Here is a 22585-nt window from a genome sequence, read left to right on the forward strand (position 1 = left end):
TGTCTGGCTTGAGTGCTCTGGGCATGTTGCCTCAGAGATGCAACAACCTCCACTGAGCCTGCAAAAGACTGAGTCACTGCTTCCTGCTCAGCTACACAGTCCCCCTGGAGGTTGACAGGGGCTTCTCCATTTCTGTCCTGGTTTACCGCTAGCTAACTCAGCATTCTCAACCTTACCACTATTGACATTTTGGGTTAATCTTTGTTGTAGGGGGCTGCTATAGTTTGAATGTCTCCCAAAGTTCATGTGTTAGAAACTTAATCCCCAATGCAATAGTATTGAAAGGTGAGAACTTTAAGAGAGTTTAGGTCATGAGGGCTCTGCCTTATGAATGGATTAACATTGTTATCATAGGAGTAGGTTCATTATTGCAAGAGTGTGTTTGTTATAAAAGTGAGTTTGGCCTTCTCTTGCTCTCTCTCATGCATGCTTTCTTACCCTTCTGCCTTCTGCCATGGGATGACACAGCAAGAAGGCCCTTGCCAGATGCAGGCCCTTTGACCTTAGACTTCCCAGTTTCCAGAACTATAGGAAATAAAATTTTTTCTTTATACATCACCCAGTCTGTGTTATTCTGTTATAGCAACACAAAATGGATTAAGACAGGGGCTGTCCTATGCATTATAGGATGTTTAGCAGTATCCCTGTTTTCTGCCCACTAGATGCCAGTGGCAGCACACCCTTAGTTGTTACCATCAAAAATGTCTCCAGACATTGTCAAATATTCTCTAAGGGTCAAAAATCACTCTGTACCTCCCTTTGAGAACGGCTGGTCTTATGTGGGTGACCACTTGAGTGGAGGTGGTCACTGGGAAATTTTGTCGGAGGGGGAGAGCAGTGTAACTGGAAGGAAGGTTTTGAATCTTGGCCCCTCCAATTACTAGCCACATGACTTCTTTCCCTGTCCCCTACTCACTCCTAGTCTCCTTTAACCAAAAAATTGCACACACACATTTATTTTCATAAATGACTTTTACTTATCATTTCTCTTGACAGTAATTCTTGGCAATGTGCATATAACATGAAGGGAAGCATAACTTTCAGAAGTCATCAAAGATATTATCCTGTTGTCCTCATTTTCTTAAACCATTAAAATATTTTCATTTATAAAAATTAATCTAAATATAAATATTGACACTAAAGATCAAAATCACTTGATGACAAAATAATTCTTCTGGAACTATAACATATGCTTATGGTTTTTAAATAGTAAATTAAATCTTTGCACTTATTTGGCACAAGGAAACCTTTATAAAAGTTCAAATGCCACACAGCAGGCTGCTTATTCTTCTTTTTTGTTGTTTTTTGTTTGCAAGGCTTACACAGTACACATTTTTGTCAAAGAAAACTGAATATTTTTAACACTGTAACACAACAATAGTTGCTTTTCATGCCTGTTAAAGAAAACATTCTATTTGGAAGTCAAATCTTTTTTTGTTGTGTTTTTAAAATTTGTTTTTGTTTTGCTTTGAATCACACCAACAGAACAAAAAGCCGAAGATTTACTTATTTCAAAGGAGTCATTTCTGTTAGATGACACATAACACAGCATCAGCAAGGAGTATTATTGGAAGATAACGTAGACCCCCATCAGGAGTGGATCATAGCACACAAATCAGCAGAAAATCAGATCTGGAAATGCACATAGCAGCAAAGTAATGTAGAGGTTGAAAACAACAGAGTTAGGCTTTTGTGATGTATTCCAATCATAATTAGCATAAAGGTGTGGCTTTGGCAAATTAATCTCTCTGGCCTTCAGTTATTAAATTTGAAACATGGGAAAACTTATTGAATAAGGTTGCCATAAGGATTAAAATGAGAAGAACATTGCCTCCTTCAGAGCAAGCACTTAACACACATTCATCATAACTCTTCTCTTGCCTCCTTTCTTTTACCTTCCTAAGATTCAGACTATATCAGGAACAAACATAAAAGAAGGTTGATAATGCCCAATTAATTGAGTGAAAGTTCAGTTCCATTTGCTTTTATAAACACTCTAAATAGTCATGCATTTGATATGGGTTCAAAGAAACCACAGACATGGAGTTAGAGTCAACTCTTGTGTCCATTAAATGCACAGTTTGTCCTTGAATTTTTTATACCTATAAATTTTCTAAGGCTATTCCCTAATCATTTTTGTCTTTAAGGACATTTTACTACTTTGCTGAATATTTATTGGGAAGTAAATTTGGAGGACAAAATTTTTCTCATGTGGTCTTTCTCTGTGGTAATTCATTTACCTAAACTTTGTTTAGATGTGATCATTGCTAAACCACATCATGTTGATTCTGGACAGTGCCCTAAAGTTGAGCCAATGATGGTCTTTCTCAGGCCCCTTTCCCCTTCAGATTTGGGAAACTGTCAGTAAGCCCATGGAAGAACCCTAAATTCTTAATGAGACACTATTTCAGATAGACCTGGGCATGGCATGAGTGAGTGAGAACTTCTCATCCTGTGGCTTGTGATTGCAAAGCAATGGGAATGACTGGTAGTGTGGTAGGCTAAGATTTTAGCAGGAAGGAGGTGGTTGAAGGGAGACCTGCAGTCTTGACGGTTGAGCAATCCCCAAATTAGACTGTCCCTAGTGTTCACCGCATGGACTTGCTTTTCCCTTAGGATTTGCAAGACAAAGATGCTTGTGAGAGATTACTAAGCATTAATGATGTACTAAATAATAATTCCCACCTTCCTCCCTCCACCCCCCTCCAACAGTTTTCCTTCAGAAAAATTGTTGACATGGAATACTAGCTGAATCAAAGGGATAAAAAAAAAGATCTTAAAGTCAACACACAGTAGCAAAGCAAACAGGGAAAATATGTATCTTAAACATGGAGCTCTGCTGTTGGAAGCCAGTGTCTTGGTTTTCTGTCTTGGATTCCCCTGGGAGCCTAAGGCAGAGAGTGGGCAAGACCGCAATGCTGAAGTCTGAGACGGCTTTCTGGATGAGGTATCAGGACAGCCCTGTGCAATGGTGCACTGTGGCCTCCCCAGGCCTTCTCCTCAGGTGGAAATCCATACAGTACTCGATGGCTGTTGGGTCAAGGCACTGTCGTGTACGGCCGGAGGCAGTGAGTCACTGGCAGTGGAATTCCATGGTATCAGTACATCACAGCTGACTCCAGAGCAGGCTCCTGAGGTGAGACATTGAACACAATCTCATCAGCCACTTGGGAAGACTGAGAATAAGCAATGAAAAATAATGTTTACTGCTTTTTAAAAGCTATTCATGCTTATTGACCAGTTAGATGTTTCACAACATTTAGAAAGTGATGTCATTTTTAAATGCATAATTCTTAATCCACCTGAAATTAATTTTGGTATTTGGAATAAGGTAATTATCGAATGTGCCTTCTTTCCCAATACCATCCCAATGTCCAGTATTGCAAGTACAGTGTTCTTGTTTGTTTAATAATCCATACCTTCTTTACTAGTTTCTAAATCTTTTACAAAGATAATATAACACATTCTCATATGTGGCTGTATCTGTTTCTGGGCTATTTTATTTCATTAATGATCAGTTTCATGTCAGCTTTTAATTTGTTTTAAAATCTGGGAGGAAAATCTCTGTAATTTTGCAAAATGCTTTTGTCTATTCTTTCTGATTTATTATTACATGAACTTTAATTCAAGGAAAATTTCACTGAGTTTTTAAATGAAAATTGGATTAAGCTACAGATTAATTTGGGAAGAAATGACTTTTCTTATTGAACTGTTGATGTGATTTATTAAAATCCACTTATGCCTAGTGTTCCACTATTGGAACGCTAAACGTGTGGAAGTTATTTGTATCCTACTGCTAAAGGTCATCACCAAGGTCTGATTTTTCACTCATGCGAAAATTCAAAAAACTGCAACCTCCAGCATAAATGGGATTGATATCACAGTATTTAAATATCCTTGCATTCCCACAAGACCTACCTGTTATTTATTTATTCATTCGTTCTTAGAGATAGGGTCTCACTCTGTTGCTCAGGCTGGCGTGCAGTGGTGCGATCGTAGCTCACCACAACCTCAAACTCCTGGGCTCAGAGGATCCCCCCCTTAGCCTCTCTAGTAGCTGGGACTACAGGCACATGCCACCATGACTGGCTAACTTTTTATTTTTTGTGAAGAAACTTCTCACTATGTTGCCCAGGCTGGTCTTGAACTCCTGGCCTCAAGTGATCCTCCCACCTTGGTCTCCCAAAGTGCTGGAATTATAGGTGTGAGCCACCTCGCTTGGCCTACTGTAATTTATTACTGAATGCACTGCTCTTTAATTGGCTAATATTTTATTTCGCATTCTTCATCTCTGAAGAAGTACAACTGGTGTAATAATTTTCGTGTGTCTGTGCGTGCCTGTGTGTGATGGGCACAGAACATGTATACATGCTTACCAGACATGGATCAGGCTTTCATGATTGGGGTTCTGATAGCTTCACAACATGAATCTTTTAGTTTTCAATATTTTGATGACCTGGAATATTTTATATGGTATGGGAATTAATTGTTGCTTAAAAAAAAAAAAATCAGCAAAATCATTTGGCCACAGAATCCTTTTGAAAGGTTTAAGAGATTTTAAGTTTCTTTTATTTCTTAAGTTAGTGTTTGCTGTTTTCTGATTTGATTCTGATTTGACTAGTATTGATTCTAAATTTATGAGAATACTTTTACACCACATGTATATATAAAAAAATTGACATCCTTTTATATAATCTTTTGTTTTCAGTCTTTTTCTTTATGTGACTTACAAAACATTTCTATTTTTTTCAAATCAACTCCTAGATGTAGATGTAGAGAGATCATTTCTATAATTTCTGGTCTTAATTAAATGTTATTTATGTTTATTTTTGATGTCTGGAATTCAATGTCTAGTTGTATTGCTTCTTCTTTAACAAGGAACAAAATAATACTATACATTTGACACAGTGTAGTTTTATATGTATTCTATTTGCTTTGGTATATATAATGTTTTCATTTTGTAAGCACCCTGTGGATTTTTCTAATTCAGTAGTTATTTTGAAGTGTGTGTGTATGTGTGTGTGTGTGAGTGTGCATGTGTATGTGTATGGACAGTTGTGTATGTGAGTGCAAGTGCTTTTTAACTTCAAAGTAGGGTTTCTGTTTTTTAACTTACATTCTGATTTTCTACATTGGCCCTGTCCAACATGGTAGCCACTAGCCACATGTGGCTATTTACATTCAGATTAACTAAAATTAACTAAAATTTAAAAATCAGTTCCCTCAATGCAGTAGCCACATTTCAAGTATTCAATAGCCACATGTGGCTCCTGGCCACTGTACTGGTCACTGCAGATATAGACCATTACCCTCATTACACGAAGTTCTATTAGACAGCACTGCCCTAGATTATGTTTGGCATTGTGATCATAGAGGGTTTACTTTTTGGAATTTATTGAGGTATTCTTTGTGATTTTGTATAAAGTCAATTTTTATAAATGGTCCACTGATGCCTGGAAAGAGAGTGAATGATCTGTAAAATATAAAGTTAGATAAATATCTTAATTAAAGCTTAACAGTTACACTATTCAATTCTCTAATTTGTATTTATTTATGGGGTACTTGGGCTGCCAAAGGCTGATAAGGGAGTTTTAAAGTCACCAACCATTGCACCATAAATTGTGTTGCTTTATTATCTGCCAAATCAAGAAAGGCTCACGACTTAACTACTTTATTTTATCAACATTTAAACATCTTTCCTCCTTGTTTTCTCTCAGTGCTTTTTATCTGGAATTCTCCTTTCTTTGAAAGTAATTATTTCTGCCCTATTTTGCTTTTATTTGTTTAGTAAATATTGTCTATTCTTTCATTTTTAACCTCTCTGTGTTACTTTAAGGTAATTTATTTTTATTTTATTAAAAAAACATATTGAGGTGAAAGCCACATAACATAAAATAAACCATTCTAAAGTGAGCAATTTGGTGGCATTTAGTATGTTCACGAGGTTGTACATCTACCACCTTTATCTAGTTTCAATAAATTTCTGTCACTCTAAAGTAAAACCCCTTACTCATTAAGGAGTTTCTTCCTATTGCCCCTTCTCACAACCTCCGGCAGCCACCAATCTCATGTCCTGCCTCTATGAAAGACAATTTATTTTTAATTTTCTTATTTATAACCAATTCCTTCCATGACCCTAGTGGCCTGCCCTTTTAGTGTGATAATACGTCTTTTTCCGCTCTATGAAATAATGGTCAGAAGCAAGGGAATTAGACTTTAAAAGGTCAGGGTTAATGGCTGACCAATGAAGAGAAGGCAGTGAGTAGAGCTACTGCCATAGAATGCCTGAGAGTAACTTGTATTTCAAAAGGATGTGTCCACCATTATGCCATTATGTGGTGCTTCTGTGCTCATGAGACAGGGACAATGACAGGGAGGAAGAGGAAGGGGGGAATGTGTGAAGGATAAAAGATAACAGAATAAATTTGTCCTTGCCTTAGTCTTGTCATCTCAGACATGATCTGCCCGCCGCGTAATTGGTACCACTGAGACAGCTTTAGTTAGTTGATCATTTTCTACGTAAGCAGCATCAAACATTTGCCAAAACTTTGACATGTATGTTGGTTTTGTGAAAGAAAATTAAATCTGGGGAGTCCCCAAATCACTAAGCTAAAAGGAAAAGTCAAGCTGAGAACTGGGTCATGCAAACCTGCCTCTCGTTTCGTTTCCTAAATAAGATGGCTACAAGATGAAAAGCTACACGCCTCCCCCGTATTTTGCCCACATGGAAATTCCTAGTTAGCTCCCAGATCTTTACCCTAAGGTGTTTCTGTTAAAATTTCACCATGGCAATGCAAATTGATAGCTTATCTTTACAGGTGCAGTCACCCCCCCCCGGCCCACCAGACACAAATGCATATCTGATTGTTCCCCTGCCCCATTTTTCTATATTATCTGCTGTAAAAATGCAGATTCCCTGCATTTTCCTCTGCCCCATTTGTCTGTGTCATCTGATGTAAAAAAAATGCAGATTCACTGAGCCGGACAAAGGCATGAATGATTATTTTTCCCTACCCCCCTCTTACATGAAAATTGTGTACTTCTCAATAGCCTGCACTTTCCTTTTTAAATTTAGAGCCCTCAAAATCATCTTCTGAGAAAGGCATAGACCTGTCTCCTGCGTGCACGGCCTTAACTTTGGCAAATAAACCTCGTAAAATGATAGGGACTTGTCTTGTTATTTTTCTCGATTGACAGTTTTTAAGCAAAAGATCCAGCACACCTTTCTGTATAATTTCTAGTGTTCATGCAGAGTATTTACTGTCTCTTCCTTTGTTACATTTAGGAGTAGCTGCTGACTTTTTTCAGGAACACAGCATTAATGGCTAATGAGAAATTTAAGGAAGAGTGATTATGAACTGAAAACAGAATAAAAACTGTTACATCTCAACCAGACCTTAATATTCCATTTACATATTTTTATTTCTCTTATATCAAAGCTGCTTCCTACAAGGAGCTAGAGATGCAGTTGAGAGGATATATCCACATATTAAAGAGGTATATAGCAGGCAGGATGTTACTTAGTTTTAGAACCTCGTCCCTACTGCTAAACGAACCCTTAATAGCGGCTATACCATTAGGATGTCCTGATCCAACATCGAGGTTGTAAACTCTATTGTCAATTTGAATTCTAGAACTAGGGAACTTATTCCGTTGATCAAATTATTGGGTCAATGTGTATTAACTCACTTAGACTAGTGCGGTCTTAGTTTAGGTTGTTTGGAGGTTGAATTATGCTCCAAGGTCACTCCAACCAAAATTTTTAATCCACAGATAGTAGGCTAGGGCCTGCAGGCTTGTTTGAGTTTTTATTTGCATGAATGAATTAAAGCTCCATAGGGTTTTCTCATCTTATTTGTTTATATCCACCTCTTCATGAATAGGTCAAATTCACTGATTGAAAGTAAGAGACAGCTGAACCTTCGTATGGCCATTCATACAAATCCCTATTTAGGGAACAAGTGGTTATGCTACCTTTGCATGGTCAGGATACCGTGGCTGTTGAACATATGTGAGTGGGCAGGCAGTGCCTCTAATACTGGTAATACTAGAGGTGATGTTTTTGGTAAACAAGTGGGGTAAGATTTGCCGAGTTCCTTTTACTTTTTGTAATCTCTCCTTAGAGCATACCTGTGTTGGATTAACAGTGTCAATAATAGGGTGCTTATTATATCAGTTACTAATATTAGGCTGTTAACTGTCAGTGGGTTATTCTAGTCTGATGTAAGCTTATGCAATGGAGAATGTCTTCATGTTACTTATATTAACATTATTGCTTCTATTAAGTAATAGATTAGTCCAGTGTGGTGTTAGGAGTTCAATAGAGTGATTACAATTAAGATTTAGATGTTGAGCTTAAACGCTTTCTTAATTGGTGGCTGCTTTTGGGCCAACTATGGTGGTAACAGTTTTTACTCTCTGTAGGAAGGTTGTTTCCTAGGGTCTAAAGAGCTGTCCATCTTTAGACTAACAGTTAAACTTACAGGGAGATTAAGTAATTCTGTGGGTAAGTTTAAAGCCGAACTAAGATTCTATCTTGGACAACCAGCTATCAACAGGCTCGGTAGGCTTGTCACCGCTACTCATGAATCTTCCCACTATTTTGCCACATAGGTGAGTGTGGTTTTTCAGCTGTTCTTGGGTAGCTCGTCTGGTTTCGGGGGACTTGGCTAAAGTTCTCTGTGTATAGTTATTTCTAGTTAATACATTATGCGGAAGGTATAAGGGCTTGTCTTTGCTTTTTAGTGCTTGATACAGTTCTTTTATCTTTCCCTTACGGTACTTTGTCTATTGTGCCAGGATAAACATTTCTATCGCCTATACTTTTGTCTAAGGTAAATGGTTTGATTAAGATAGTTTGATAATATTTTTAGCAGGGTTTGGGGCTAGAGTTGGCTCAAAGTGATCAGGTCATGATGAAATCTTCTGAGTATAAGCCGGATGTTTTGGGTTAAGCTACATTTTGGTGTGTCCAAGTGCAATTTCCAGTACACTTACCATGTTACGACTTATTTCCTCTATACGTGCATAGAAAGTTATTAGTAATAGTGATTTCTAGAGTAACATTTGAGGAGGGTGACCGGCGGTGTGTGTGTGCTTCGTGGCCTTATTCAACCAAGCACTCTCCTCTTGGTTTACCGCTAAATCCACCCCCCAGTCAAATCCAACAGACCATAAGACCATGGAGGAAGGATACTTTTTGGGGGCTCTGATGCGGGAGCTACAGAAGGAAAGGCTGCAGAATGGAGGTACCATCAACAGTGAAAGCAATGAACATTAAGACAGAGATGACATTTACCATCAAATCCTTGGTGGTGCCGTTCCTTTCCTTAGTCCTGTTTGTTGAGGAGCCTTGGAGAATGAAGTTGCGGTTAAATGTTTTAATGGTCGTCACTGAAGATGTCTCAATTTTTTCAGCTAAAAGGAAATAAATGGGAAAAAATGTTACCCAGAAGATGGACTGATTGTTAAGGAAAAAACAAGGTGGCCAGATTACTCAGACTTTTGTTCTAGACTTGGAATCTCATTCCTGTACTGTGTTTGACTATGGAATCTTTTTGTTTTGTGTTTATTTTTATGATGGACAAATAAGTTAGGGCATCATAGATAACTTTCTGGGAAATGATAGCTCAGAGATAACCCAGTACAGTTCATAAATACTTATGTGCAGTCCTGAAATAGAAAAGGTTCTAAAACTTGCAAATTTTTACAACTTTGGAGCCAAAAGAATCTGATTATAAAACCTGACCTGAACTGACATGAGGCCATTTAATGTACTTCTCCATCTCATGGAGTGCAAATGTTCTTGTGCTCTGCTGTAAGGGTATTAATGTGTTTGATTTTCAGATGCTGCCTAGATGCCACAGGGGGTGTTAAGAAATATACAGCACATGTACTGTATTACCTTTCTAATGCTCAAGAAATTATGAAGCACATTGGACCCAAGGGTTTCAAATAAAGGACTATGAATCTGTGATAAATTTTAACTGCATACAGTTTTGTAGATTATAAACATTCAATAAATGTTTGTTAAATGATCAATAGCAGAACCAAGGCTCAAATGTACATCTTTCGCTCTCTACTCCTCTAATTTGTAAATCTGAATTTCTAGTTTGGCATTACCCTTTTGTGGCTTCTGAACCCAGGGCATTTTTTGAAAATGTCCATCAGATAAAGGCAACATGACTGGCATTGCCAGAATCCTTTCTAGGTTGGACACTGTGGCAGATACTTTTGGTGTTCTGTTCACTTCTGACAGTCACCATTCTAGCACATTCCAATAGATACTACAGCAAGTATCACCACTCTGTCTTGGCTCATGCATGGGGCAGGTCAGAAGTACCAGGGAGTTAATGCCCCCAGAAGTAACTCTCAGCCAGAGATGGATGGGAGTTTTAGGACAAATATCCCATCTCCCTGCCTTTTGGGCAGAAAACTCTGAGATGCAGCCAGCATTGTCTCCCAGAGGTCACCAGGAGGACTTAGCCTTATTTGCCTAAAGAAATAGCTCCTAATTCAAGTACCCTGTATTGATTGACTTAATTTCTTTCTCTGAATCATTTCTCTTCTTCTCTAGCAGTGCACCTTCCAAACAAGCTACTTCCACTCCTATCCTTGTCCCAGTGTTCGCTTCTGGGGGGACCCAAATCAAGATAGACAAGAGCAATTCTGTGTGAGAATGCTCCATTAGATCTAATTCTCAAATTCAGGTCTTTGTGTTATCTAAAGTAAATGATTCAGGCTTAATTTTTTGGTAGCTTTGTGGTTTTAATTGAGCATACCTTTCACCGGTGGAGCAGGCAGTTTCCTCCTTTGCTGCCTTGATGTATCTATGGTTTGTACCTACAAACAGAATATAATGAGCAATATACCTTTGCAGAGCCAAATATATTTTATCTTCTAAATTTTCCAAGCCATGTAACATTCCAACAGAGGGAGAAAGGGACAAACACACCTGGGTCCTTTGCTTCTGATCCCGTCTTCTTGTGAGGCGCACACATGGTGCTATGTTTAATCCTGCAATGGTCAAGGCTGAAATCCGGCTCTCGATATCAGAAATCTTAAAGCAACAGAAAAACACGATTAGCAGGGAAAAAATACAGAAGGGGAAAATATTTCTCAAAAGTGTTAAGAATTTATAAAGACAAATCTGCTTTGATGTATGCTCATTCATTCATTCAACTTCTAGCAAACACTTCTCTATCTAGTGTGTAGCAAGAAAATAAAACACAGGCTTTTCAGTATAAATTTAAATTTCTAGTTTGTTAGCTCTAGAGCATGTCAACAACCCTGTCAGAGTATGCCTAGGGATAAATGAAAGCCTGGGGGCATGATGGGGACCCTGGCCCAGGGCCACCTGGCTCAGCATGGGGGTAAGGAGTGGTCAGAAAGTCATAGGATTTATATGTCCTGTCATAGTCATTTATATGTCCTGCTTTCTTCTTCCATAACTTCGTGAATCCAAAACCACAGCACCAGGTTTTAGAAGGGAGGCCTGGCAGCCCCCAGTTCAAGTCCATCTCCTCCATTAAGAAGCCAACCAGCCTTGAGAAACTCATCCCCTCTCTGGGCATCATTTTCCTAATTTGCAACATGGGAAGGTCAAGAGAGAGCTCAGATTTTCTTCCAGCAGAGTCTGAATGCAGAAATGGAAAGTAAGAACCCACTTAGTGCCCAGAGAGAACCCTGGTCCTCCCCTGTCTCCAGAAATGAAGATATTGTCCCTGCTCTTAGAAAAGGGCATTATGATGTGCCAGGAACCATGCTTAGTGTTTTAAATACATGAACTCATTCATGTCTCAAAATAATTCTGTGAAATAAGTACCATTATCTTGGTTTCACAGATAAGGAAACGGTAGCTCAAAGGGATAAGTGATATACCCATCATCTCACAGCCAATCTGGGCAGTGCATGGAATTCATGTCAGTGGCCATGCTATTATCACATTGCCACAGTCTCAGAGGATGTGCCAACACCTGGCATGGGGGACACTGGAAAAGGCAGGGAAAGGCTAGCAGAGTCAAGGGAAGAGGTCAAGATTCTGCTGAGATGGTACATTCTGAGTGTTGTTAGGAAATCAAACAATAAGCAGATGGTAGACCCCAGCCAATGTGTGTGTGTGCTCCACACATGAGGTCTTCATTGCCTCCCAGCCCTCCGCAATTCAGTGCTACTCAAGACAAATGTGAATTCTGCTGTCATTTACCGAGGGCTTCTTTGAACAAAGTCTACTGTGATAGGAGCTATAGGAGGTACACAGAAAGACTGAAGGGTCAGCAAATTTGGGAGGTGTGTCCCCTACCTCTGAGGGGTGGTAGTCATGGTCAGAAAAGGAGGAGGAGGTAGGTGAAGGCCAAGTCTGTGGCATCTGGTAAGAGAACACAAGCTACCCAGTAGCCAGCCCCAGAAGGTGCCACTTGAGTCCTGCCCTTCCTGGTCCCCAGATGCCTTTGTGTTCTTAATCTTCAAATTTCACATTAAGAATTGCATTCTTTTGGTTTGTGAACCAATAAGTTGCAGAAGCCTCTGAGAAAAGTTGCAGGGTAAGCTTTTACCAGTCATAAGCAACTGGTGTGGATTAGATGCTCACATTCTTCCCCGGAAGCAGTTTTGATGGAGGGCCTTGCTCAGAGGGCCCTGAGAAAGACAAGGTCAATGGGAAAGCAAGCTACTGACCTCTTCATTTGTGGACTGTCAGATTCTGGAATAAGATAGGGTTATTTTTTCAAGTTTTTGTCCATAGGACAAAGGACAAAGAAAGAGGAGGCTACTGAGGGCTGATTTTGCCTGTATCTTATCTCTCTATATAATTATGTCCCACTTCAGTTATGTCTCTATATAATTATGTCCCACTTCTAGAACTGCATGTCCAAAGAGCTATACATTTGCTAGAAGGGGATGACCAGTTCAGCTCTGAGTTTCCTGGAAGCCAAAGCCAAGAGCTCCATGTCCACAAGATCAAAGACCAAGTACTCAGAAGAACAGCTTTTCTTGATACTAAGAGTTAAGCGTTCTCCAGGAATCCTCATAGAGACAACCTTGCATGATGCAGTGGACAGCTCCCTTAGCATGCTCTGCAAGGGTCATTCTGCAGTCTCTTTCAGCACTGGACAACAGCACTCTGTCTCAAAGGTAGACTCTAAGTTGATAGTATCCTTAGAAACTGTCCTAATATTACCAAGAACACAATTTAGCATATGTACCCTCCTCAGTGGGGACCCTCCTACCATCCTGCAAGAAATTCTCTGTGAGACTAGACTTTGGATAGAACAGATAACAGGAAGTTGGAGGCTTCATTCTCTGGCACCAGTTAGCCTGGTGGGGAGGATTTCTGCATACCTGGAGGTGCAGTTGAGATAATCCACAAAGCTGAAGGCAGGGTCAACAACGTCTCATGCAAGTTAAGGACACCTAGGCAAGTGCATGTAGCCTGAGGGCAGGACCAACACATTTCCCAGGAAACCACACAGCACAGACTGGATAAGAATGTGGGCTGTTTGCATAAAAACCCTAGAAGAAAATCTAGGCAATACCATTCAGGACATAGGCCTGGGCAAGGACTTCATGTCTAAAACACCAAAAGCAATGGCAACACAAGCCAAAATTGACAAATGGGATCTGATTAAAGTAAAGAGCTTCTGCACAGCAAAAGAAACTACCATCAGAGTGAACAGGCAACCTACAGAATGGGAGAAAATTGTTGCAGTCTACTCATCTGACAAAGGGCTAATATCCAGAACCTACAAAGAACTCAAACAAACTTACAAGAAAAAAAAAAAAAAACCCATCAAGAAATAGGCGAAGGATATGAACAGACACTTCTCAGAAGAAGACATTTATGCAGCCAACAGACACATGAAAAAATGCTCATCATCACTGGCCATCAGAGAAATGCAAATCAAAACCACAGGAGATACATCTCACACCAGTTAGAATGGCAATCATTAAAAAGTCAGGAAACAACAGGTGCTGGAGAGGATGTGGAGAAATAGGAACACTTTTACACTGTTGGTGGGATTGTAAACTAGTTCAACCANCACTGGCCATCAGAGAAATGCAAATCAAAACCACAGGAGATACATCTCACACCAGTTAGAATGGCAATCATTAAAAAGTCAGGAAACAACAGATGCTGGAGAGGATGTGGAGAAATAGGAACACTTTTATACTGTTGGTGGGACTGTAAACTAGTTTAACCATTGTGGAAGGCAGTGTGGCGACTCCTCAAGGATCTAGAACTAGAAATACCATTTGACTCAGCCATCCCATTACTGGGGATATACCCAAAGGATTATAAATCATGCTGCTATAAAGACACATGCATACGTATGTTTATTGCAGCACTATTCACAATAGCAATGCCTTGGAACCAACCCAGCTGCCCATCAATGATAGACTGGATTAAGAAAATGTGGCACATATACACCATGGAATACTGTGCAGCCATAAAAAAGGATGAGTTCATGTCCTTCGTAGGCACATGGATGAAGCTGGAAACCATCATTCTCAGCAAACTATCGCAAGGACAAAAAACCAAACACCGCATGTTCTCACTCATAGGTGGGAATTGAACAATGAGAACACTTGGACACAGTAAGGGTAACATCATACACTGGGGCCTTTTGAGGGTAGGGAGCTGAGGGAGGGATAGCATTAGGAGATACACCTAATGTAAATGACGAGTTAATGGGGGCAACGCACCAACATGGCACATGTATATATATGTAACAAATCTGCATGTTGTGCACATGTACCCTAGAACTTAAAGTAAAATAATAATTAAAAAAAAAAAAAGAATGTGGGCTGTTTGGTGCAGTGGATCACACCTGTAATCCCAGCACTTTGGGAGGCCAAGGCTGGTGGATCACTTGAGGTCAGGAGTTTGAGACCAGCCTGACCCATATGGTGAAACCCTGTCTCTATTAAAAATACAAAAATTAGCCGGACGTGGTGGTGCATGCCTGTAGTCCCAGCTACTCGGGAGGCTGAGGCAGGAGAATCACTTGAACCCAGGAGGCGGAAGTTGCAGTGAGCCGAGATCATGCCATTGCACTCCAGCCTGGGTGACAGAGTGAGATTCTGTCTCAAAAGAAGAAAAATAGAGTGTGGGCTATGAGGTCACGAAATTTGAGTTAAAATCCAGGTTTTATCACTTTCTAGGTATTTGACCTTGGATAAGTTTCCTTAGATATAAAAGGAGAATAGTAACAGTAGCTACCTTATGGGGTTGCTGAAAAAATAAATACAATAATGTAGTAAAGCATTAAGGAGAAATACCTGGTACAAAATAATGCTCACAGAATATTGGGAATTATTGATAATATTATTGTAATATTTAAAAAATGAAAAATTAATAGGCATACATTTAAACACATGGAAAATAGACATTTGGAACTCCAGAGTTTTCTGCCATAACAGTCTAGAAAAATGTGGAACGGGGAATAACTATCCAATAAAGGGGGAATAATTATCCAATAAAATCCTCCCAAACACCCATAAATATTACTTCCTGTAAAATCATTCAAGAAGTATTTGCTACACAATGTAACAGAAAACAAGAGATTTGATTCTAGTTTATATAACTTTGACAATAAATTGATTAAGTCTTGGGTGAAATTTATGGAAAATAATTTTTTTTTGGAGAATTGCTGTTCAGCCATTCTTAGTGGTAATAGTCAACAGGGCCATCTGTCTGATGAGCTCATTTCTAGTTCACAGCATTGAACCATCCACAGAATGGAGAATTGTGCCTTTTCATTCTCTAGAGTGGCTGATGATGTCAGGAGTTGTAATTTTGACTCAATAAAGTATTTCCTTTCAAAATAATTATCACCTGAGATTGTCATCTTCTCTGTGAAATGAAAGTAAAATCTCAGAGCCCCCAATTCACTATGCCAAAAGGGAGAAGTTTGGAAGCTGAGTCACAACCCCTCCTCCCTGCCCCCCAAAACTGGCTTTCCTTTTGTTCCTAAACTGATAGCTACAGATAGAAGGCCACATGTCTTTACAGCTTCCGTCACCCTGACAATGGAAATTAACAACTTATCTTCATGGGTACAGGACAAGAGGAGACTAGAAATTGTCCCCTCACTCACCTGAAAATGAATGCATATTTGACTGCTTCTTCTACTCTCTGTTTACTTTTACTCTATCTTACGTAAAGCACAGATTTACTGAGTGCAAGATGAATACATAATTGACCGTCCCTTTGCCCCTCCTTTTCATGTGCAATGGGCAGATTCACAAGAATGTCACCAAACCCTCTCTCCTTCCCTCCATCCCTTTCCACTCCTGCCCACTTTTCCCCTTTAAATATTGAAACCCTCAAACTCCTGTTTGGAAAAAGTATGAGCCACAGATCCTACTGTGGTTTCTGTCTCTTATTTTTTTCTGGGTACATCCTCAATCTTGGCCCCCCCCCCCAAAAAAAAACACCCTCTAAAATGACTGAAACTCACTTCAGTCAGTTTCTTTGATTTATGTCTCTATCCAAATATGGTTTCTATTGACCACAGTTCTCCCAATGATTCAGTTTTAAGATGCAGGATCTATCTCAGTGGCTCACGTCTGTAATCCCAGCACTTTGGGAGGCCAAGGCAGGTGGATTGTCTGAGGTCAGGAGTTCGAGACCACTCTGGTTAATATGGTCAAACCCCATCGCTACTAAAAATACAAAAAAAAATTTAGCTGGGCATGGTGGCATGTCCAGTTACTTGGGAGGCTGAGGCGGGGAATTGCTTGAACCAGGGAGGTGCACGTTTCAATGAGTCGAGATCGTGCCATTGCACTGCAGTCCAGCCTGGGTGACAGAGCAAGACTCTGTCTCAAAAAAAAAAAAAAGAAATATCAGCAAACCAGGGGTCTATACTGAACTTAGGCTACAGAGACCAGTGTCTCTCAAACTTGAGTAACACATGGAGCCCTTTTAAAGAAAAAAAAATGTCATGGGTCCCAAGAATATATCTGCAGACCCCAGTTTGAAAATCAGTGGCTTAATCCATGATCAGTTTTAATTTACAGAGTCAAAGGCTATGGGAATGTCTATGAAAACTTCAAACAGCCATATTCACAAAGTTATAGAGACTATGTCAGTCAGTTCTTAAATAGCCGTATCTAAATCCTGCCTCCTCTTCATGAAAAATATTGTCCTGAGAAATGTATGCTTCCAATTTGCTTCATTTATTCACCCCATTTTTATTGTGTGCTCTATCTGTACCAGGTATTGTGCTAGGCACTGGAGTTACATGTTAAGCCACACAGTTATAGTTCTATTCTCATGGAGCTTTCAGTCTATAATGGGGAATATTACTTAATATTATTGCTTAATAAGTAATCAACAGTGTGATAAGGGTCAGAAAAGGATGGTCTTGGAGTGGAATGGAAACCTGTATAGTAGAGAGACCTATGTACGGGTCAGGAAATTTCTCAAAGAGGAAACTGGTATAAGGTTTAAAGGGCAGTCCAATATATTATCAAGGCTTTAATTTGGGGGAGAAGAGGACTACACTTTTAAAGGGAGAATTTGGTAGAATTCATCTGGAGGGACCATATCCATGCAAACATGCTGGAGATGATGGGAGCTGATAGATACAATGGCTTTAAAGTGATTCTTGTAGAACATGGGGCTTCCTCTTTCACCCTGTAGGACCCATCTGGGCAGAGAGGAGAGTTTTCACCTGGAGTTCAGCATGGTGGACTTGGGCTGCAGCCGTGGCCACCTGGTCCTCCAGATCCGCCAGATGGGTCTCATCAGTGCCGCTGTGGATGCAGCGGGCGGCATCTTCCAGCTCAGTCAGCTGGCTCTCCAGTCCATACACAGTGCCTGCTGCCAGGTATACCTGTAGAGAGAGTGCTGCATTTGAGTTCAGGTCTGCAGACCTGGGACTGGTTGGGGTCCCTTGAGGGGACCCCAGCAATTCGGGAGTGAGAGAGAGAACTGGGCTTAACATGGCAGGGGGAATGTTATTTTTATAACATTTATGAACATTCTTCACACCTAAATGTGTGAGGTCTTGATACCCCTCACTGTCAACCACACCTTCCCTCTCCCACAAACTTCCCTGTACGAAAAAGCATTTTAAAGTTGCTTTTGTTCAAATTGTGCAAAATACATGACATCAGCTATGCAAATTGTATATTGGTCCAGTGACTATAAAAATGACTATAAAGAAGAAACAAAGAGAAAAACTCATGATGGAGTTTTGCCAACACAACTTTTGTTTAGCATTTAGTATCTGAGAAAGAATTCAGAAAACATGAAAGAAGGGAAATAATTTAAAATAATTACAAATTTTGAGTGAATTATCTCTGATTAATTAGCTTCTGCGTGCTTCAGTGAGGTTAAGGGAATTAAATAAACCTGAAGTTTGTAGTTGAAAAATATTTCTTAGAAAAGAGTGTGATGTTAAGAGAAGCATGTTGAATCTATTTATCTGTCAATTAGGCCAATTTTTGAGAGCTATTAAAATAAGAGAGCAAGTCTGATAAAGAAATTTAAGAAAAAGAAACATTTTTTACTTACAAGTTTATAAGGTTATTCCCATAAAAGTGAGCAAGGTAAAATCCTTGAAATAACTCAGACTAAATGGTGTGGGCCAGGGTGAATGAAGCACATACCCCCTCTCCCTAATCAATAATGTGATGAAGCAACCAACAACACAAGAAATGAGATGTATCTAAAGAAAGTCATTACTTAAAGAGGTTCTTGACGTTTAATCAACATATATAAAATCCTAAACCTGTAATCACAGCAATTTAGAGTTGATTTGAATGAAACACATGGCCAAGACTTCAACAGTTTCCTTAACTTGGGTTAAAAATATAGCAGAGTTGAAGACAAGTCAAGAGTTCAGGTACACAAGTTATGCACGTTTCTCTTTCTTTCTTTCTCTTTCTTTCTTTCTTTCTTTAAAATCTTACGCGTGGCTTTCTTTCTTTCTTTTTTTTTTTTTTCACTTTATGACGCTGTGTTGGTAAGAGAAAGAAGCCTGAGATGTTCCCACTCTGTCAATTCCTTGGCATGATTCACTCATCTGTTTTAAAACTGGCAATTTTACAAAACATTTCAAGGTGGAGCAAAGGCAGGTACAGGTTTGATGAAAGCAAATTTGTGCACCATCACCAGGCATAATTACCTGGGCTGTGGGAGCTTTCAGCACTGATTGGCACAGACGATGTCACATCAGATGATTCACCAATCATACAGGGGCCATGAGTCAAATGTCTGATGGGAATTGCCATACTTCAGTTTATCTTTTGTTCTATATTTCTTTATCATATGTTGAATATGTAATTCTGTTTCATACAGAGAAATTCTGTTTCATACAGAGAAATTCTGTTTCTAAGAGATCTTCACAATTTAATCATAGCCGTTTATTTTGTTTTAAACAAATGGTTCTTTGTCAAATGAAAGAAATGATAAATATTTCAAAGATATTTGAGTGAATAAATTATTCAAATAATGTATCACAAAATTTCTTAAGTTGAAAACTTCCGTTTAGAGGGTAAAATATAATTGGGGTGGGGAAAAGGGGACAACGAGAGAGAGAGAGAGAGAGAGAGAGAGAGAAAGAGATGTTTGAAGTTTATTATACTTTTTTATACTTTCTCCTATCTACACCAAAAAAAGTAAATTTATTTTAATAAGAATTTAAAATATAAATCTACAGTTTTACACGTTGAAACAACATTTGGAGTTATTTAAGTGAAATAATTTAAGCATGGCAATAGTTAAACAGAACTTGACGTAACTAAGGTCTTGGAACCTTGATTTTAGCAGAAACATGCAAAACGCAATGTCATCACACTCTGGGATGTGCATCAACCTGATTGCTGTTTACATCTTCAACATGTTCATTCGCTAATATTCCTTGTTTTTGTTTTTGTTTTTTTTCTGCCAACACAAAGCAAGATGAAAAAGCTCCAAGCCCTCAGCAAGGCCAGAATGTTCATCTTTTACTCTGTGTTCGCTAAAAGCCTACTTTCCTGGCACCAGGAGGAAGAATAGATTTAGTGGTTTGGCACTGATACCGGCTGAACAGGAATTTACAGCCAAAATGATGGTGCCTAAAGGACTGGAGGAGAATAATGATGATGATAGTGGGGATGATGATGATGTGATGACAGCATTAATTTATCGAGCCAGTGGCTGAGCCAAGGGTTTATGTGACTTGTATATGCTCATAGCAACCCTTGAGGTAGATACTATTGTAATCATTGTGTTCAAGATGAGAATTTTTATGCTCTAGGAAGGTTTAGTGATTTTCTGAGGTCTCTCAGCTGGGGACTGGTGGACCCTAGAAGTGATCTCAAAGGGCTGAAGCTAGTTCCCTTGCCTTTATCCTCCTTGCCCTATGATGCTGTGATAATCTCAGTTGGAATGTTATAACATTTTGCATTTCACATTTTAACATAAAGGTACTAGAGTTACTATGGTTACAGATGGATATGATATTGGCTCTGTTGCTGGCTTGAAATAACAAAAGGTAACATGCTATATGATGAAAATGTTATTCTAGCTTTATAAAACATAACCCATTTGAAAAATGTTCACTTGGACTTGCTTGGTAAGTTAAGGTCCACTTTTGGTGAGAACTATGGTTACCATGTCTGAGTAACCTATGACCCCTTCAAACTCTAGTCATTGATGCCTATGATTGCATTCAGTGGCTCTCGGTTCAACAAGGCTTTCTCAAAGTGGTTCAAGGCATAAGAATAGGTGTTTCCTTAATCACTTATTTGTGATTAAATTCTCTAGAATAAAGAGTGTTAAACAGATTTCTTTACTGCAGATCTTCCGAGAGGCTTTAATGTGCTAGTATGTATCTCAATTTTCCTAGAAAGAGTATGCAAGCTTCCAAGACTTATTTGACCTTAGAGCATCTTGTTGGACTTGACTTCCATGAAATATACTTTAGGGGACTAATGTGTTTCTTTCCTTGCACTCTGAGGGCAGAGAACCACCTGAGTAACCATGATCATCTCCACAAGTTCTAGTGCCACATCCTCTTTAGTGCTGTGATGGTTGTAGGAGAGCTTTGGGAAAGAGGACCAACATCCTCTGCATGGACCTGGATTCAGTGGCAGACCTGGGCTCCCTGTAGTGCAGGTCTACTGTGTCTGCTGCCACTGGTTGTATACTCCATGGGCAATGAGGGGTGGAGCTAAAAGGGAAGTTGGGTTTGCCCTCCACTCCCTCTGAGGCTGGGGATTATGGGTTACTTACAACCCTGCATACATCCTCAAGGTGGCAGTCCTACTATTCACACCACAGGTCTGAGAATGCTCATGCTAGTCATTCTCTGTTGACCTTCTAGGTCCATTTTCTATCCTTCTTTGTCCTGCTCTGTTTCCTGGGAGGCTGACCTATTTGGACTTCATCACCAGGGCTTCCTGGCTGTCTGGGATGGGTTTGGTCAGTGGAGATACCACTGTCTGGGACTGGTAATAGCTTCCTTTTATTGCTACTATTCCACCCTCAGCATCCCATAACCTTGCCCACACCTGAGTTGACAGCCCCTTCATGAAATTCTCCTCTTCCAGCTACACCCCAACAGGTACAGCAGAGCTCTTCACAGCAAGAGTTTAAAATACCTAGAGACCAAGGCATTCAGCCCAAGGAACTGAGCCCCCATTGCATGCTGCTGTGGAGGCTGGGATTAGTCCTAGGTTGTTTATGCCTTTAGGGGAGACAAGAGCTGATTTCACAGCACTAATGCCAGATAGCAGGTGAGGATTGTCAAAGCTGAGAGACAAGATAATTCTTAAATACCCATGCCCTCTGCTAATTAAGGGGGTTAAGGCAGTTTATGAAAACAGGAGATTGGATATGCAAATACCGATGTTTCTTTATCTTATGTAGCTCTGAAACCTTCAGAAGTATTTTTCTTTTTTTTTCTTTTTTCCCGTTTTGCTCAGGACCCATTGTGTCCCTCAAGGAAAGAGATGTCACAGTAAAGATAATCTGAGGTCCTGGGGAGATCCTTTCTCTTCCTCCCCATTACAAAAGCCACACAGGCGAAGCTAGTGTAACTGGGCAGAACTGTGAGTCTTCAGAGGTATTTTTAAAGGTGAACATTCTCAACCAAATGTTCTTTTTCTCCCCCCGAGTCCTGTCCTGCGGTAACCAATGTTCAGAAAGCAAGAATAGTGTCACCGTTTCTATTTCTGACAGTCCCTAGGTTCCCTAGCACAAAGGAGAACAGCAGAGGAGTGCAGGACTGTTCTTTATTCTGAAGACCAACAAAAGTCATGGTTTAATGAGATCAGCTGCGCCCAGAGGACAGTTGAAGAACCACCCTGGCTTCTCCCACTGCTCAGCTGAATTCCATCCGGGAGCAGCAGAGCAAGGCAATGCGCCCGTGGCTCTGTGATCTGTTGAATTAAAGAGACGAAGAAGAGGCATCCTTTCCCTGACTCAAAAGCCCATGAATTCAAAAGAATATAGATGGGGTTTCTTCTGAGGTTAAATTTAAAAAGCTGAAGGATGGGGAAAGGGAAGGAGGAGGAAGAAGGCAGTTAACTCTTTGGGAACAGGAGAGGCATGAGGGGTACAGAACAGGGAAGCAGTCACCTACAGACTGGGCCT

At 39.8% G+C, this 22585-nt stretch overlaps 1 protein-coding gene and 1 long non-coding RNA gene across 3 annotated transcripts in view; one reads left to right on the forward strand and one right to left on the reverse strand.

Moving 5' to 3' along the window:
* The window catches only part of LOC108513120 (uncharacterized), a 130530-nt gene that overhangs the window by 45560 nt on the left and 62385 nt on the right, over positions 1–22585 (forward strand). The window lies entirely within an intron of this gene.
* MYRIP (myosin VIIA and Rab interacting protein) overlaps positions 954–22585 on the reverse strand; it is a 411738-nt gene continuing 390106 nt past the window's right edge. The window contains exons 13-18 of one of the 2 annotated variants that reach the window (XM_017848757.1): positions 17676–17837; positions 10955–11059; positions 10782–10842; positions 9299–9417; positions 4377–4456; positions 958–3131 (exon numbers count right to left, since the gene is read on the reverse strand). In XM_017848757.1, coding sequence (XP_017704246.1) covers positions 4418–4456; positions 9299–9417; positions 10782–10842; positions 10955–11059; positions 17676–17837 — 486 coding nt within the window. In that variant the 3' untranslated portion in view covers positions 958–3131; positions 4377–4417. Of the gene's footprint in view, positions 3132–4376; positions 4457–9298; positions 9418–10781; positions 10843–10954; positions 11060–17675; positions 17838–22585 lie in introns of both variants that reach the window. The other variant, XM_017848758.1, reaches the window with a different exon arrangement.

The sequence above is a fragment of the Rhinopithecus bieti genome, unplaced genomic scaffold, assembly GCF_001698545.2.
Source record: "Rhinopithecus bieti isolate Rb0 unplaced genomic scaffold, ASM169854v2 scaffold_31446, whole genome shotgun sequence".
NCBI lineage: Eukaryota > Metazoa > Chordata > Mammalia > Primates > Cercopithecidae > Rhinopithecus > Rhinopithecus bieti.